Source organism: Rhagoletis zephyria, unplaced genomic scaffold, assembly GCF_001687245.7.
Source record: "Rhagoletis zephyria isolate East Lansing unplaced genomic scaffold, Rhagoletis_zephyria_1.1 Rzeph_scaffold_05238, whole genome shotgun sequence".
NCBI lineage: Eukaryota > Metazoa > Arthropoda > Insecta > Diptera > Tephritidae > Rhagoletis > Rhagoletis zephyria.
In genome coordinates this window covers 25,529-43,931 of record NW_016162321.1, presented here as the reverse complement: position 1 = coordinate 43,931, position 18,403 = coordinate 25,529, and the positions used below count along the sequence as shown (strand labels likewise).

The 18,403-nt window shown below is 33.4% G+C and overlaps 1 protein-coding gene across 1 annotated transcript; it reads right to left on the bottom strand.

The window, feature by feature from the left end:
- Positions 1 to 4,603: 4,603 nt before the first annotated feature.
- LOC108371825 (golgin subfamily A member 7) lies at positions 4,604 to 6,516 on the bottom strand. The gene is made up of 4 exons (XM_017627432.1): positions 6,362 to 6,516; positions 5,998 to 6,127; positions 5,756 to 5,908; positions 4,604 to 5,672 (listed from the first exon to the last, which is right to left on the bottom strand). The coding sequence occupies exons 2-4, from the start codon at positions 6,115 to 6,117 to the stop codon at positions 5,532 to 5,534; spliced, it is 414 nt and encodes a 137-aa protein (XP_017482921.1). The 5' UTR covers positions 6,118 to 6,127; positions 6,362 to 6,516; the 3' UTR covers positions 4,604 to 5,531.
- Positions 6,517 to 18,403: the final 11,887 nt, after the last annotated feature.

Genomic DNA, 18,403 nt, shown 5'->3' with positions numbered 1-18,403 from the left:
TCCCTCCAACAACACTGCAACTCATAAATTAAAAACATAAAACAACATAAAAATTAACAAATTTTAACTAAANGAAAGGCACGTTTGAAGCCAAGTGCTGTTCATATGACCCTTATGCCGGAAAGTCCCTCCAACAACACTGCAACTCATAAATTAAAAACATAAAACAACATAAAAATTAACAAATTTTAACTAAAAAAATAAATAAATAAGAATAAACTTCAAATATACTTAAAAACGTCAACCAGTGAAATGTATTTTTTTATTTTTCCTTACACACGCTCATTTTTATTTTTACTCTCCCGAAAACTTTGACTTTTGTAGGTTTGATGTCAATTTGGCTTCTACCTGTTTTTATTGTACCATGATTTAGGGATGTTGAAAAGGAATAAATGTAAACATTTTCGTAAAAATCCATTTATTTGACACAAATTTAGCAGCTACTACAAAAATTTTAATTTAAAGTTAAAAAATCGAAAGGTAAAACATACAACGTAAAATAGTTTAGAAAAACTCAAACAAAAACTGAGTGGTTTTGCTGTATAGAGCACTTCAAAAGAGGCAGCTACTGAGCGTCAGCAAATTTAACGGTATAAAAGGGCACGGCGAAGTAAAAAAAATGTGCTGCCTGTGGCTCACAGATCAGTTGCGCCCGACGAAGGGTTAAGTATGTAATGCATGGAGAGCTTATACAAAAATACCCTCTCTTGAGTTCCCTATCTAGCTCATGTTATTGTTATTGACTCATGTTATTGTTGTTGTTGGTCTAACAGCATACAAATTCCTCAAAGAGTTTTTGGGAAGTTTTGCTGAAGGGAAAGTCTTTAGCCAGATATAAATCTGGGTCGTTTCGGTTACGTAGACGTAGACGTGACATTGATGTTAACGTTCTCACGACAGTCGGGTCTACGTAACTAAGTAGATCTATTTATATATGAGGCCTTGAGAGCCACAGTAGCCTAGCTGACATTTCAAAAAAAAATATGAGGTGCAGCTTAAAATGCATTACTATAATCGGCATGATAATAGCCCGACCGTGGAAAATTGCAGATAGACGATATTGAATATAAGCCATCACCACGTGCATGTGTATGTGTATGCACAACAACATAATCAAAAGCGAAAGTAAGCACAAATAAAATAAAATGGAAAATTAGAAAAAAATGTCTGTAGTTTCCTTATATGAAATTGATGAGGGAAATTCATGGATAAGTAAAAAAAATTCGGAAAATTAAATTAAATTAAATGTGATTTAAATTTCCGATATGAAATTAGACATACCTATACATATGTAATATGAAGCTTGATTTACGAGAAACGAGAAATCATAAAAACAGCATCATAAAGTACGCTATATTCGTCCACAAAACTCTTGACCAAAGCTTAATCATTCAACATTGTTACTTGCTATGGAAGTACTTGCAAGCAAAGGGAGATCCGGCAGTAATAGACACCTTACCAGCAACTTACACTTCACCCGGCGGTCCTTACCATTTCACTGACGAATCTCCCTTACTTTAACAAAGACGTGGCTGCCTTATGTAAATAGGAATTTAGAGTGTACATTTGGTATCAGGCATACTCCTGAGCCGCTTTATAAAGTAAGTTACGTAGAACGTAGAGCAGTCGCTCGGAGTAGTTCGGCGCTTGGAAATAACTTCGGTGGCACGTTATTTTGCAACTGACAACGAAATGTGTCGTCAGAGGTGTTCATTTTATGCTTTACTAGTAGATGACATTGGCCATGACATTTTTGGTACTAAAAACTGAAAGAAAACATGGCCTACACCGTAACTGCACGTCTATACCTGCGCTCTGGCGCTCGCATACGAACTGTTTTTTCGCGTGCGAAATCTTATCGCAGGGAAATTTTTGTACGTGGGCATTTGATCGCATACCATTGCAGCGCGAATTTGTTGTAAGTTTTTTATAAATGTTGCGAAAATTTTATTTTATTTATTTTGTTGTGTCTGAACAACGTTTCTCCGAATAACACCGTTTCTTTCCTACTCGGAATCAAAGCAAATATGAAAAAGCAGTGGCTAAACGCATAGTTAGGTATGCGATAAATGGTATGAGATATCTCTTACTTTATATCGTATACTTTCTGCGATGGCCGGTCTACACCTGCGATATATCTCTTAAGATGTTTCGTATGCGAGCGCCTATAGCAGGTATAGACATGCAGTCAGGTGTTTACCTATTTTGCCAGTTGGTATGTACATATCGATGGCTGAGTGGAAGATCGACCTATCTCGGCAGCCAGTTCGAAAACGCTCTATCTCAAAAAACTTTTCAAGAATGCCCTACTTCAGAATTTAATTGAAAAACACCCTATCTCAAAATTCGGGTTAAAAACGCCCTATCTCACTTCAAAATGTATTGAAAATATGCTGATATAGGGCGTTTTTGAATCGACAGCAGAGATAGGGCGTTTTTGAAACGAGTTCTGAAATATGGCGTTCTTGAAAAGTTTTTTGAGATAGAGCGTTTTCGAACTGGCTGCCGAGATAGGGCGATCTTCCACTCAGCCATCGATATGTACGTATGTATGAACACATCTTCATGAGTATGGTCTTGTTCGAGTTGCAATCACAACCGCAGTGTTGCGCGAATTATTAAAGTGCTAACTGAAATGGAAAAAGTCGTGACTAATACTTTTTATTTATTTTTTCATAAAATGATGTGGGTGTTGTAATTCGATGAAATGCATCATATCAATCAAAAAGTTAATTTTGAATTTTTTATTAGTTACGACTTTTTATATTTCAGCGACGATGTTTGTTACGTCTTTTTGCATTTCAGGCGACGATATGTAATTCTGATTACTAATACTTCTTTACTACTAGTATACTTCTACTACTAGTAATACTAGTACTCTACGTGAACTTTGTTACTTTTATTCAACTCAGAATTTATGACATCAAAAGAGTCCGAAATGGGACAGTCTACACAGTTGACTGGTCTTAAAATCATATATATGCGCATGGAAAATTTCCTACTTCATATGGAAATATCGTTTTGTAAAAATAAAAAATTTGTTCGTTATATGTATAATATTGAAAGCAGGTGTTTTCTTTCTCGTGGTGAATGCTTTAACAAATTGTAGCAGTAGTGCAATATCATAAGTAAGGCGACCATTTTCTGCTATAAAGAGTTCCTTCTAGTGTCAAGACATATTTTTTCAGTGTAGGATTGAATAATCAAGTGTTTTCATTCAGCCCAAATTTGCAATCAAAATGGTTGCGAAAGTTTTTCTTACTTTCACATTCTCTGTGATTTTCCGCATGGCGCATTTCATCATGATTTTCCGTAGCACTACACGTTAAGCATAAATAAATAAATAAATATTTTTAATTTATATTTTTAACTAATCTTAACAGTAGTTGTTATATTTTTTATCCGACTTCCAAAAAAGGAGGAGGTTATCAGATATGTATGTACATATGAGCCGTTTATTTTGAATGTGGCTTAAGTCGCTACATATCTATTGGGCTTAAATTACCGGTTACTTGTAACCGAATGCCGTCTATCGTCATAAACTAACGACAAAACCATTTGCCCATGGCTGATGAAGTTGAAGGAACAAGGTACAAGTAACCGGCCACATCTAAGCACAAAAGCTGTGACATACATATGTAGTATGTCGAAGTTTCTTTATTTTTCGTACAGAAATTTCTTTACGAGTTCGTGTCAACCACTTCATATTATTTTCTTTGAAGATTCGAAAAAAAATCGTTACAGAAATCAGATACTCGTAAAGATTTCGTTAAGATTTCGGGAACTTTGGTTTGCAGGGAACACATGTCTGTCCGCTGCAAACCATTTTTTCTGAGTATTCTAAGCTGTAGAGAAATTTTGAAGAATTCGTAAAGATCTCATCCGATTTTTTTTTCCTAAAATAAAATAAACTGTGCACGCTTCGATCCTCGTAGGAAATTTCGAAAGCAAATCGGTAAAGCAATGAAAATAATGTGGCTATGTGAAGAATTTCTTGCAGAATTTTTTCAGAGTTTTCTTCATTTTTCGTACAGAAATTTCTTTACGAGCTCGTGTCAACCACTTCTTTGAAGATTTTTGAAAAAATCGTTAAAAAAGTGAGATACTCCTAAAGATTTGTTGTTGTTGTTGTAGCAGCATACAAATTCTTCAAAGACTTTTTGGGGAGTGTTGCTGGAGTGACAGTCCTTGGCCAGATATAAATCTGGATCGTTCCGGTTACGTAGACCCGACTGTCGTGGGAGCTTTGGTTTGCAGGCTCGCTATGAATTTTCGTTTTTAATATATTAAATGTGTATACTTTGCTGACTATAGTCACTATATTTGTATAGTTTTCAATTAAAAGCACGAGATCAAGTGGCATGCACACTAATACATATAGTATAATTAATGCCAACTTTAAATATATTATAAATGTATAAAAATTATATTAAAAAAGCTTGAAGAATCAATTCGGGTCGACTTTATTTCGGCTATGAATAAATGTATTTTGTATATTTTTGCGTTTTGCAAAGCAAAATGAAAGCACATGGTTTGTAGAACGAAAATTTTCAAATTAAATTAAATAAAGAATGCTAAATAAATACACGGAAGCTTGTTTCATTTGTTAATAGCGGAGAGAAGTGCACTATAATTAAACTGTGAATCTGAGTTTAGTTTAATTATAAAATTTAATGCACTTCATTACGAATCGAAATTCGAGCCACTTCATCTTCTTTATTTCAATATTTATTTTTTTATTAATATTTTATGCATTACATACATATGTAGGTTTAACTAAAACGCTTATACGTACATCTATATTTATTAAATATTTTACTTTTGTTCAATTTTAATCAGTGACTTACAAATACATACTATATCGCTTGGATTTTTCTATGTTTTTCAATATACTAAACTGTTTGCATAAACACAACTGATCTACATGATACACTACATATAGTTAGCGTCGTAGCATTGCAGCTTAAATTATTTAGTACTTTTTTCATTCATGCACCAAGTTTTTCATTGTCTACGCCACAATTACTTTACCATTAAAATTGTATGTTTATAAGTTCAGTATAAATAATGAAAAATGGGTTTCAAAATGCAGTACATATTTGCTTAATCCAATTATATCTGTACATATGTAAGTATAAATACGGCGCTGTCTGTAAAATGTCCATAATTATTCGCATGGAGCTAATTTTAAACGCCTAATTTTTTGATTTCTTGCGGCTTTTTTCCCGAGGATCATTGACACCATTTTCGTATTAGCAGTTTCCGCTAGATATTGAACTAAGTAAAGTATTTAGTATGTGATATATTATGTATAAATACAATTAGGTTTAACTAAAACATATTAAATTAAAATGGCTTTCTTAATTAAAATCCGTCATAGCTTAGGAAATGCTAGAGCCTAATAAAAACCATTGGATAATCGAAGCTCGATTTGTGTTACGTTTTCTTCATCGTCTTTGTTTGATTATCGCAAACGTTGCTCATATAAATTTTCACATGAAGAACTCTTCGGTCGAATGGGAAAGCGGAAGTCACGTCCGTCCTAGACGATCTAAAACAGATATTTCTATGACTCGCAAGCCTCGATACGTGGGATCGATCACTTGCAGTCCCTTTGGATTGTAAATTCGCTCATTTTGGGAGGCGATGAATTTGGAAATTTTGCGAAGCGTCTATTGTAGAAAACATTTCGATAGAAATGAACATGTAGCACATTTAGTTTGCTACAAGCTATTGATATAAACGCAGCACTTACCTTTTCGTAGTGTGTTTCCGAACACATGTACACCAAGTAGGCGGTGATGCAGCCAATACATCCCTCACAATATGTACTACAAGAGCCTTTTTCCGCCTCCGCAAAAAATTCATTCAGCCTATTGATGGTTGACTCAAATACTTGCCGCTCAACCTGCACAAAGGGCGTATCATATTACAACTATCATATAAACACTTGCAGGTATGTCACTAGCCTAGCAAGGTCATGGACAGATTACTCACCAGGCCTTCTAGTTCGCTGGGGAGTCGTGTGTGGAATTTGACCGAGGTGCCTTCGCTGTAATCACGTTGTATGAAAACCTTGTTGGATCCGCCCTGTAGCGAGGTTAAACCTTGCGACATTTTCCTTTTTCTACGAAAGAAGGAAACTCATATTTACATACTTATTTGCGGATATGTTAAATTTTTGGCAAATTTGTACAAATTCAAATGCAAAATATGTATGAAAAACTTAAAGTAATTTCACAGCACTTATAAGGACTGAACATTTTTTTGCTAGTTTGTGGAAAATCAGAATCAATTGTTTGCTTCCAAGATATTTGACTTCTTATATGATTCAACGAAAAATTTTGATTAGAAAACGCACCTTTTACTTTAACTCCGGAAATGCACAAGCTGTTTTTAAAACTATTTGCAAAAAGTTTTACAAATTTCCAATACAAATTTGCGTAAACTTTAATTTTTCAACGAGAGTTTTTCCTGCCTTTCCTAGAGATGAAACGATACCAGTAAAAATAAGTACGTACTCGATACTTTTCGCTCGATACCAAGTAGTTTGGTATCGATTCTTTGATACCAATTACTGAGTACGTATCGAAACACAAATACTCGTATTGAAACCCGATACTCCCGCAAATTTGGCTCTGGCAATTTTTCCTCCACTTTTATTCCGAATATGAAGTACTTGGACTTTCGAGGCTGCTTAAACCGTTTCTTTGTTTTAAATACCATTCATCATTAAACAAATGGTTTTAGTTTAGGATTCCCAGATATAGTTAACTTATGGCATAAAAACACAAAATTTAACCAATTTAGTTCATAAGGAATAGCTTTATAGCCAAAAGTATCGATATGAGAAGGTATTGATACTTAAGATACGATATATTTAAGGAATCGAATCTTTCGCTCGATACAACTTCCAAAAAAAACTATCGATACCTGCATGGCATCGGTTCATCTCTAGCCTACCCACGCTTCTTCCTCTTTCCTGGTGAATCATCTACAATCACAAAAGGAATTACCAAAAGCGGTGCGAGAAAGAGATGAATATATATTTAGCGCAAATTAAAGTTTGGTTCGTACTGTACGTTCAGTGTTGCATTATCTCAGCTGTTAATTGGCTACTTGAATGAAAAAATGCTTTGCTGCAAAGCCTTGATTTTGTTTTTCTTTTGTTATTATAAAAGTAATATATTTATATAAATTATAAAAATAAAATAAAATGAATTAAATTCAGGTTTAAATCGGCCGACCCTTTGACGATTAAGTTCTGAATATAATTTCATTTCAAGAACAAATGCCTTTATAAATTTTTATAATAAAAGAAAAACATAATCAAATAACTAAACAACAAGACCTCAATCAAGAATCGGCCAAAAACGGCCGTTTCCGATTCTTTTTTAATCGGTCGGTTAACAGTTTTAAGCATCAAGGTGCGCAATTGTTGCGATTTCTAATTTTTCGATCTTATTTAAATGCATGTTAGCATATAACTATCATTTCAATTAAAGTACGGTTTTTAATCACCCGTTTACACATGTAAATCCTACATTATTGTCTGTCAAATATGTTGTGCTTGTTATTCTCACATCTCAATGAAAAGTTAGGTTGCTCCACTGTGCCACCGTAATCACTTTTTTCTGCTATATTAGGGAATTTAAATATATTTCAACTTAATATTTGTTTAAAAATACCTTTTCAAACCTCTTTTCTTTGCTAGCGTCCATTTTTGTTTACTCGAAAATGAGGATAATCTACTTATGTATATGTTAACCTAGTGTAATAAGATTTTATTTATTTGATTAAGTTGTAACCTTTGTTTTTAAATTTCAATATTTCGGCCCTAAAGGATTCAAACCGGTCACATAAGCACATGATTTATAGACCAAATTTACTGCCAGTTTCACGAAAGCAATTCAAATGAAAAGTTATTATTTTTTCAGTCAGTTTCAAATGAAAAAAATAACGCGGTGATACGAAACCAAGACCTCCGAGCTCCGCCTCACCTAAAATCCTCGTATTTTAAATGGAAGTTTGTATTTTTGCTTTTATATTCGTCGATTGTATCGAGAATTTATTCGATTTATAATTTTTCACCAACTTTTCTAAGACAAAATATTCGAAAAAGTTTATGGAAGAGACATCGCTTTAGTAAAAATTTTGTAAGAATTTTTCAAAACATTAAAAACGTAAAATGTAAGAAACCATATAAACTAACAATCCTCATCACACAAATAGCTCCTTTCTCAAATTTAGAAGAAATAAATAGATTTGAAGAAGAACGAATAAGTATTTGCAAAAATTTGTGAGTGCATATTTATATAACCTAATCGAGCACAGTAGAACATATCATAAGAACAATTTCCTGATTTGTTTATACAGCCAGTTGCGGTGTATTTTCCTAAAACAATATCAAGTTTTAATGGCATGTACATACATGTTATAAATTTTAACTAATCGATATTTATTGTTTTTAATTTTTAAAACATTTACTAAAATTGCATTTAAATACATTTATATAAACTTAATCTTTATTTTAAAACTTTTAATATTTGCTTACGTTTCTTCTCTCGATACATTCCCGATGGATGATCGGATCGAATAACTTTCGTTTTTGCTACTTTATCGATAATCGAACAGATCGGAAACATGGCCGTTTTCATTAATTTCTCGATAATAAAACGGATCGAAATAACTTCCGTCTGAGATACGGTTTCACTATCGAAAACACTACGCAAAAACGAATGACGAGAACGAGAGCTCTGCTGCCACAAACTGAGCGACAGGTACGATAATTTTTCAGAATCCGTTCTTAATAGCTTTGTACGTGAAAGTGTTGCTAAAATGTCTAAAACGGATACATTCTCGTGTAAGTTGGTCGTATGCAGGGTTGCCACTTTGCTAAATAATTACCAAATTTGGTACAAAAAATGTGGGTTGGTAAAAAGGTAAATTTGTTTTCATTTTGATAGATTTTTGTTAAAGTAATTTTTGTGCACTTTAAAACTGTTCGTTCTGGCTTTATTTTTCGTTGTTATCTAAAACATCAACCCGAAAATTTTTCATCCGCCCATAGTAAATACATGGAAACCCAAAAGTCTGATAATAAATTTCTTTCTATGAGTATAGTCTATTTAATTCCATTAATAATTCAAACGCTTGCGTCCTGTTTAAAACTCATTTTACTGGAATCCTGAGGAGCTTATGATTGCCTAAATAATTTAAATGATTTTTTAAATAAAATTAAAAAAGAAAAAACTTAAAAGTCCGGTGGCAAAAGAAAATTTTAAATCAAATTTTTCAATGGGTAATAAAACTGCTTACCCAAAAATTTTCTAAAAATTTAGAGAAAATAGCAAATTCGTTGAATTCTTCTAAATTATAGTTTTAATCCTTGACTTTTATGATTTACTTAAAACGTAAACAATATTCATTTCAAAACAAAATAAATAAAAAAATTACTTAAAAACATTTTGAATATTAAGAAAATAATAAGCGGTCTTTTTATTCCAAAAAATTTTGGTTTTTATTGAAATAACTCAAAAAAGTGACAAATCTATAGTTTTTATTGAAAAAACTAAAAAAAAGGTATTGGTATATATTTTCCAGACTTGGTAGATTTTTTCAAAGTAAATGGTTAGTATTTTTGTTCGTCAGTGGTAACCCTGGTCGTGTAGGAAGTTGAATGTGGTTCTTTAAAACCAAACAAATAGAATTTCACCATTATAAAAAAATTGTTCAAACAAAATCAAAAACGTATTCACTATATGTTTTGTAACAAAAATAAATATTTTTTTTTTTACATCTGAAATATGTTAGAGTCATTTAGTAGACCACTTATTTTAATGGGTGGAACACGGAGATCGTTTGAAAAAAAAAAATATATATATATTTCCGCTCGCGATATTTTTGTAAAATTTCTTTAGCTTACAGATTTTAGATCAAATTAGCATATTATATAAGAATATCAAGCTTATGGCTGGGAAAATATTTTTATGAACCCGCAAAAACCTGTAAGTCAAAGCACTTTTGTGAGAGTAACCTGCACACTCTCTGTCGGAAGTTTTTTTTTTCAGAACGCGGTGAAAACAAAGAACCTTACATTTGTAAAAAAAAATATATATAAGTATTTACAGGAAAAGTGGTTTTTCGCGTTCCCGATGACTTTTACTGTTTCGATCTCGCTCCTCTCTTTCAAGAGAGCCATTTTGTCGTTTTATAGGTTTTTAAACGAAGTTATCTGGAACGCAACTATTAATTAACTAATAGTCGTACGAAGACTTTAGTGGGCGAAAACTAACGGTTTTTTTATAGCTTTAAGCTAATAACTTTGAAAACAAAACTTGTTGTTAAAAAGTATACCTAGTAAATGAAACTTATATCATACTTTTTGAAAATTCCTGCTAATCAGTACTATTTGTTGTTAACACCTTATTTAGGTGCTGTACGAAGACTCTATTGGTTAACTGTATATTAAGACAATCACTGAATAAGGCACATTATTCTGAAAGTCCCCTTTCTCCGAAATTTCTCTCTGGTTCCATTCCTGGAAGCGATTCATCACATGGTTTGCATACTCGACAGTGTTTCCTATAAACATTTAAAATATCAGAAAAAGGACTTCATTAGCTAAAACAAATTTCGCCATACGAAGCAAACCATATGAGTAGGACTGTATTACATACTAATGTATGTATGTACATAGATAGTACCCATTAGATACATACATACGTATAACGGTGACAATTTAAAAGCCCACTATAATTTTTCGCAATATTTTCTCTTCAAACAAGATTAAATTAAACAATTTCGCTACATTATTTGATGTTTTAAAATAGATCACATCACATATGTCTATCCCTGTCGGAATAAATCTTAAATTAACCACATGGAAATGTGATTGGAAATAAAGTATTTTTACTTATCCTTTTTGCAACTGAGTTTAAATCCCACTAAGCCAAATGCTTTTTAAAGTAGTAAAAAATGTAATTCTAACTAAATATTTGAAAACAAGTTTACATACTTCGATAATATATGTATGTAGCTGGGTTTCTAGGGGTGCTTGATATTGCTTTGTTATGTTTCGGGAGATTTTGTGTTGAATTTCCGGCTGCGGAAACATATTTATATAATACTAAAAAGTTAATTTTTTTATTTTGTGTCTCCGAAATATTAAACATTATTTTTCAAATTCAAAAGCCAAATGTATTTGATAATAGCTGAAATTATACTTATGCTATGTCCGTCTCTTGACTTGCTCCTAGGACATCACCATGTTAATAAAGTCAGTTGCTTACAATAAAAAACGAAGAACATTTTCAACTATTTGCTTGTATTTTATTATTAAATAAATTGCTTTCAAAGTAACGGAGTTTCCGACAGGGTATGTACATCGCAATGCGGCAAGTCACATTAACAAAGGAAAGTGAATATAATTACAGAACCGTCCACTGCGGGTGATTTTCTGCGATCAAAGCGTCTGTCCGTTTTGGCTGGCTCATCTGTCAGCCCCTGACGCATAGGTGAAACAAACCCAGTCGTCATAATAGACACTCACTATATTAATAAAGATGATCGTCTAGCCCAGGGGTTCTTAAACTTTTAAGATGATGGAACTCCACTTCAAATTACTGAAACTCAATGGCAGTGCATTTTAAATATGAATTTTACTAAAAATAGTATACATTTGTACTTTAAATTTCAACGTGAAGAATGAAATTGTTTCACTGTTATTAACTATTGTGAATGCTTCGTAAATGGATTTTGTACCAAACCAATATTACTACTACCATCTGAAAAATAATCTGGCAAGTGACCAGTTATGACATTTCACTTTTTATTTGGCAATTTATCCTTGTAGAAAGTTGTATATAACCCGTTGCCTCTGCCTACAGCGACCAACAACACATACCGGTTGAAAAAAATTATAAAAAGAAGCTGTCAAGCGCAAGCTCAACGCCCTTATGTAGGTTTGGCACTCAGTACGACAATCATAACAACTACGAGTACATACTGTGTTTACTTGAAAATAGATACATAACTGCGTCTCGGTCAAGCTTTTTTATAGAACTTTTCTTTCTGTGTGCAACTCAAACCGACCGTCGCACAGGGGGCCACCCCATACAAGTTAGCCGGAAAAAATATATTATTGGTTCCTATGGTTGCATTTGTCGTAAATAAATTCAGCTTGATTGGGGATCGATTGGATGGCTCCAGCGGTCCTTTGACGAGGGTTTTTTTTAGCAAAAACGGTATATTGAAGGTATCTATATATAAATACGCCACAATAAAATTTTGAACCCCTGTGCCGTGCCCGGTAACTTTTCCACGGAACCTTTGGGTTCCGCGGAACCCACTTTAGGAAGCTCTGGTCTAGCCATCCATACGTACATACGCACATATGTACATACCAGGGATGCTGCGAATATTTGCATTCGCATTCGTTATGCAGTGTGCGAATGATTCGCATCATTTTACACATTCGCATCGACATTCGAATACGCCTCAAATGATGCGAATATTTTGCGAATGCGCCAGAGCGCGCAGTTAAAGACCACTAAGTGCACAATCGCAGCGTAAAGCACATATGTACATATGTTAAAGGTTGTTTAAATTTAACGTTTAGTATTTTACAGGCAAAACAACTCTTGTACGCAGCTGCATGTCAGAGAAAATATAAATACCTATGTAGTTCTAATTTGGCGCCCACAGATGTGTTCGCATTCCTTGTTAACGTTTGCCCTTTATCCTCTTTTTGTGATGACCTGTATAATCACTCGCTACTGTATAGGTTAAGCACTGGTTTAATGTTCTAATAATTTATTTAAGTTGATTATAGCTTTTTTAATGTTATTCCTAACATTTGCATTCGCAAATGCGAATGTGAAAAATATAACATTCGAAACATCCCTAATACATACAAACCTACATATAGAGTGCACCTCAGTAACAATCAACAATTTAATGCAATCCACATAAAAATCAAACCAAAACAGAAATCAATCATAAACACTAACAACTGCACATTTTACCGAATTGATTAACATAGTATATTTATATATGTACATATAAAAATTTCTGTATATAATTGCTTGAACATAGCCACATACATACATACATTGGTACGTTTGTGGTATGAATTACACCAATATTAATGGCGTATATTTTTTGATACTACATGCGTTCCATCAGCAGCAATCTATGCGCGATTTCTCGCAATTACATCGACATGCATACTTACATACATATGTATGTATGTAAGAGTATGTTGGTCCTGAATTAATAAGATTTAGTTTGAAGTCGCAATTATAAGGTATAGCCATTTTCTTCAGTTAAAACTCCTGAACGTAGATGTTTTTGTTAGAAACAAAATAACATTGTACACAAATTTTTCTTTGAAAACAGTTTGGTTCGATAGAAATGGCTGCCGGTGGACACATAAGCACACTAAAGCTCACCATCGGTTTCGGTTTGGTACGGCAAGGGATCTCGCCAACAGACCCGTAGCTAAAGAGATTTCTCCTCTGCTCAGCGTAACGAGCTCCACATCTTTCGCCTGCTTCTAAGCAGAAGAATACCTGTAACTGGAGCTTGCGGAACGCCTTTTGTGCTCTTAGTTTTTCGAGTACACTCACCCAACCTTATCTTGCGTTTTGGATCAGAAAAAAATACTTTGGTCCTGATACGTACAGAGTCCGCTGTTCCCCTCTTGAAGGCCGTTGTTGGTACCCAGTTTGAAACAGTAACTTTTATATGATTAGTGTTATGTCCGGTGTACCGCAGGGTGGTCACTTCGTCTTGTTTTGAATTTAGTATTCATTAAGGGCTGTAAAAGCGTCTTAATCCTATAACCAACCTTACGTCTTAAAAAAAGCTGTGAATATCCTTAAAAAAATAGCACAATGCCGCAAAGTCATCCCAAAATCGCTTCCATTTTGAGTAAAGTCCGAATTGAGGGCCACTACTTTAAATAAGCGTTGGGCAGAGTGAGCTTTTACTCCGCTCGCGCCTATACAAAATGTATAGAAAGCTTAAAAGAGCTTTGCCCTCGGGCAAGGCAGTGCCCATCAGTGCTTTAATTTCATATTTCCACTATTTTGTTTGGTTTTTGAGTAGTCACTTCCTGACTAATTTTATGTACAACAGATTTTAAAACATACCCATTATTAGGGGTCAGAAAAAGGCTCCGAAAGTGCCCAATAACTGCATACAATTGATGCAAAGCAATTTTGTATTTTGCTCCATGTTACCCACAGTGTTTGTTCACTTCGCTTAGACTGGTTTTAATATGGTTTACAAATAAACAACTTTGGAAATTCGAATTTTTTCAAGTTTTGCCGTTTTTTTTAGCTACACTCCCGTCAAATCTGAACCATATGTCTTCATTTTACGGACTTCCGGAAATGGGTTAAACTGGCCGGAAGTTATTTTTTTTTTAATTATACATATATGTTTTTACTCCATATTCGGGTTCTGAGGATAAAAATACCTACATAACTGTTGTTTGAAACTTTTTTCTCGGAATTGCCTTTTTCAACCACTAAATGACCTTCGAACTACAACTCGCCTTGGACGGAAAATTATGAATCACCAAGTCGGGGATGTTTTATTTTTTGGTCGTATAACCGACTTCCGATTTCACCTCGATATGGGTTAAACTGACCGGAAGCCTATTTTTTTAAATAGGAAACATATGTTTACTCCAGATTCAGATTCTGCGGGCAAAAATACATACATTTTTTTTGGAAAGTTTTTTCTGAAATGGACATATAAGCAAAGAAAATTGGGTTGCCAATGGAAGAAAAAAAGTTAAAATTTTTTTTTTTAAAGTATTCGATACTATGAGTACTTTGCAATGTATCGAGTAAAATCACCAAATAAAGTACCGAGTATTAAAGTAAGTACTCATTTTTATACTCTCAGTATCGATGCTTACTCAAAAAATATTTTTCAGAGCGGTCGCCCATCGGCAGACAATAGCAAACCACCGAGTGGAGTGTATTTCTGCAATGAAAAAGCTTCTGATAAAACCTAGGTTCCTCCATTTGTGTTACAAAATCAAGACGTACACAACAAATTAGGGGAGAAGCTCGGCCAAACACTAAGCAAAAGTGAAAGCGCCAAAATATTATTATAATATTAAATTTCACATAAACAAATATATTTGCTACATAACAATGACTGCAGGAAACTGAGTTTTGACCACAATTATATTAAGAAAATGTGAATTTTTTTGTTACTAGACAAAGGATAAATACGTTTCTATGCATTTTGTATTTTATGTAGGTGCATTTAAAAAGGCAAGATGGAGCATATTCTTTGAAAAAAAAACGATTCACTTAATTTTAAAGTAAATCATGGGCTTCGGCTTCGGTAATCGGCCGAATGTTAGATCAAAACCGAACGTTCGGTTCGGCTTCGGCCGAAAAATATACCTGCGGTCGGACTCTAGTTATAACTACATATGTACATATGTAAATATCAGCTACATGCACACTATTACATGTAATTATTATTCACAATTATCTTACGGATATGTACATATGTATGTGTGTGCTTCAAATAACTTAATATGTATGAGCTTTTTCAATAGCGGAGCGTATCGTAAAAAATTGGTATAATTAAAAAAAAAAACGAAAACTTTCGCGAAAAAATTTTTAGTTCGTCAATCAATCGAAAGTGTGGTGATTAAAATTGTAATTGAAGAAAAAAAGTAAACAAAATTAAATTTAAATTTTTTTCTATTTGGCGCAACAGCTAACAATTCTCACTTATGATAATTAATGTTATTAGCGCATTGTTATGCGGTCTGTGGCAAGCCAAATTGTATCGATTGCAAACAACAAACAAAAACAACATCAGTAGCTCTGGCTGCCAAATGGCGACAATTGCAATTGAGTCAGAGGCGCCGGCGCATGCATCGCCGCTAGCGCAGTTAATCGATCGGCAGCGATGCCTGTGTATTTTGTGACGAAGTGAGAATAACTAACTACCGGCAACATTGTTTTCCATGCAACAATGTAAGCAAACACAAGGCACAAGGTTTGTGGATACAACCAACAAGAAAGCCACGAGAAAAGCTGCGTTTGTAGTGTGTTGCAAAGATTTGTAGTTTCAACGGTTGCATTATTGGCACAATTTATTATAATCGATAGTAGAAAAAAAATCGATCTTTCCAATAGCGACAAATCGTACGATATGTATAAAAAATTAATTGTTGATTTTGCTTTTATTTCAGTGCGTTTTTTTTCCATTGTCACTGCTATCGATGGCGTTCCAATCTGGTTTTATTAATTTTACTTTCATTTCCTTGCGGCGACGGAGTTCACTAATGGCCCCAATGGTATGCGCGCATGTGTACTCTATTATTATATATGTATGTATGTATGTTTGTGTCATTGCTGCTCTACTAAGTCAATCAGTCAGTCAGTTAGTAGAGTCTGCGTTTTGTTTCCATCGTTTGCTTTTTTGCTTAGCCTATTCTTGTTGATGGCATCTAGCTGCTGCAGTGCAAGCTGCATGCATGTAGCATTGCAGATTTCCAAGATGCAAGTTCAGTTAAATTGGCCAGCATTGCGAGTGGTATCATTCCACACCGAGTAGATAACCCGTGATTGTGGTTTGCAACGATGGTTAATTTATATTAATATATCTACTCGTACTTTTACTGCATATTACTTGTAAAATGTAATTCATACATACATACATACGTGCAGACATATGCATATGTGTAAATATGTAAACACGTATATGTATATATATGTACATTAGGGCGGCCCAAAATACATAGAAAGATCAACTTTTTTGATTTTTTTCCTGATGCCACCCTCAAGAATTGAAGAAATAAAAAAATGAGCAGACAAGTATTTTTTTTCATTTTGAAATCGATTAATATTTACCCGTGCTGCCAGGGCTATGAAGTTTCCCATAGGGAAAATACATCATTTCGTAGAGTTGCTTTAAAATCGTTAAAAATAAATATTTTTTGTTCGAATAAGACTACTTCCCTTCAGAAGTCTTCAAAAAATAAAATTTTGATACTTATTTAACTTAAAAGTTATACTAAATGTGTTTTAATAACACATAATCCTATCCGTTACAAATACAAAAATTAGTTATTTTATGTTTTCATAACCACATCACGCACGAACAGCTCAATGGATGTGTTTAATTCTTTTTTGCATTTTAATCAATTATTTCTGTGGGTATGTGGTAAAAAATTTTGAAAAGTAGGGTTGCCAGATATGTGGAATTTTAAAATTATTTAAAGGCTCAATAAAATAATAAGGTTTTCTCATCAAAACTAAAAGCGTTTGAATGCATTTAAAAACATTTTTGTACCTTTCTAAAAAATACAACAACGGTTATTAAAAATTTAAGCTAACTTAATACCACAATATGGGTATCAAATGGTAGGCTCTTCCACTCCCAGCAAAGGTTTTTGAAAATACGTACTTTAATTAAAATAAACATTTGTTTGGATAGGGTTTCCATTTATCTGTAATATACAATTTTTTAAATCATGCTGCATGCGGTTAAGTAAAATATGTTTTCCAAACAAAAGTTTTTTAAAGCTTTAACCCCTACATATTTCTGGATAGTGTAGGCACCTATCTAAAAAATTAAAATGAGTGCGATATAAAGTCGCGACCACGTAAAAATATCGAATGTGCAAAATTGCATATTGCCTCAATTCCCATATGTAACTTACATAATTACCTCATCTTAGTTAACAGATGGCTGGCAGCTCTATTTAAAAACATTAAAAACATATTGTGATATCAAATAAGCTTAAATTTTTAATAATCATTGTTCTATTTTTTGGACAGGTGGCAACTCCGTACAAAAGTATTTTTTAAATATTTTGAAAGGCGTTTAGATTTTATGAAGAAACTTAAATATTTTAAATTTTCAAATATCCTTTAAATAATTTTTAATTTTCAAATATCTGACAACCCTTTTTAATCGAGTTATCGTGTGCACAGACGGACGAACGGATGGACAGACGAATCGATTTTTTTTTCATTCTGATAACTTAAGTATACACTTGTATATGTATATCTATCTCGATTCGTTTTGCCTGTTACAAACAACTGTTATGTAAACAAAGTTAAGTATAATACCTTGTGCACAAGTGTGCTCGGGTAAAAAAAGAGAGTTTAAAATTTTCTTGCGGCGTATTTCTATATACATAGATACTTCTTTATTTTAACTAGAATATGTGGTAAAAGCGTGTTTATTCCATTTAAAAGAATGGACTTCCGGTCAGTTACACGACCAAAAGATAGAGCATCCCTTACTTGGTAATTGAAATTCTTTAGTTTTCCAATAAAAATATTTTCCTCCATTTTAGAAGGCGTGGATGGGTGGTCTAGGACATGCAGTATATTGTCCCAAATTTTCTGATAAA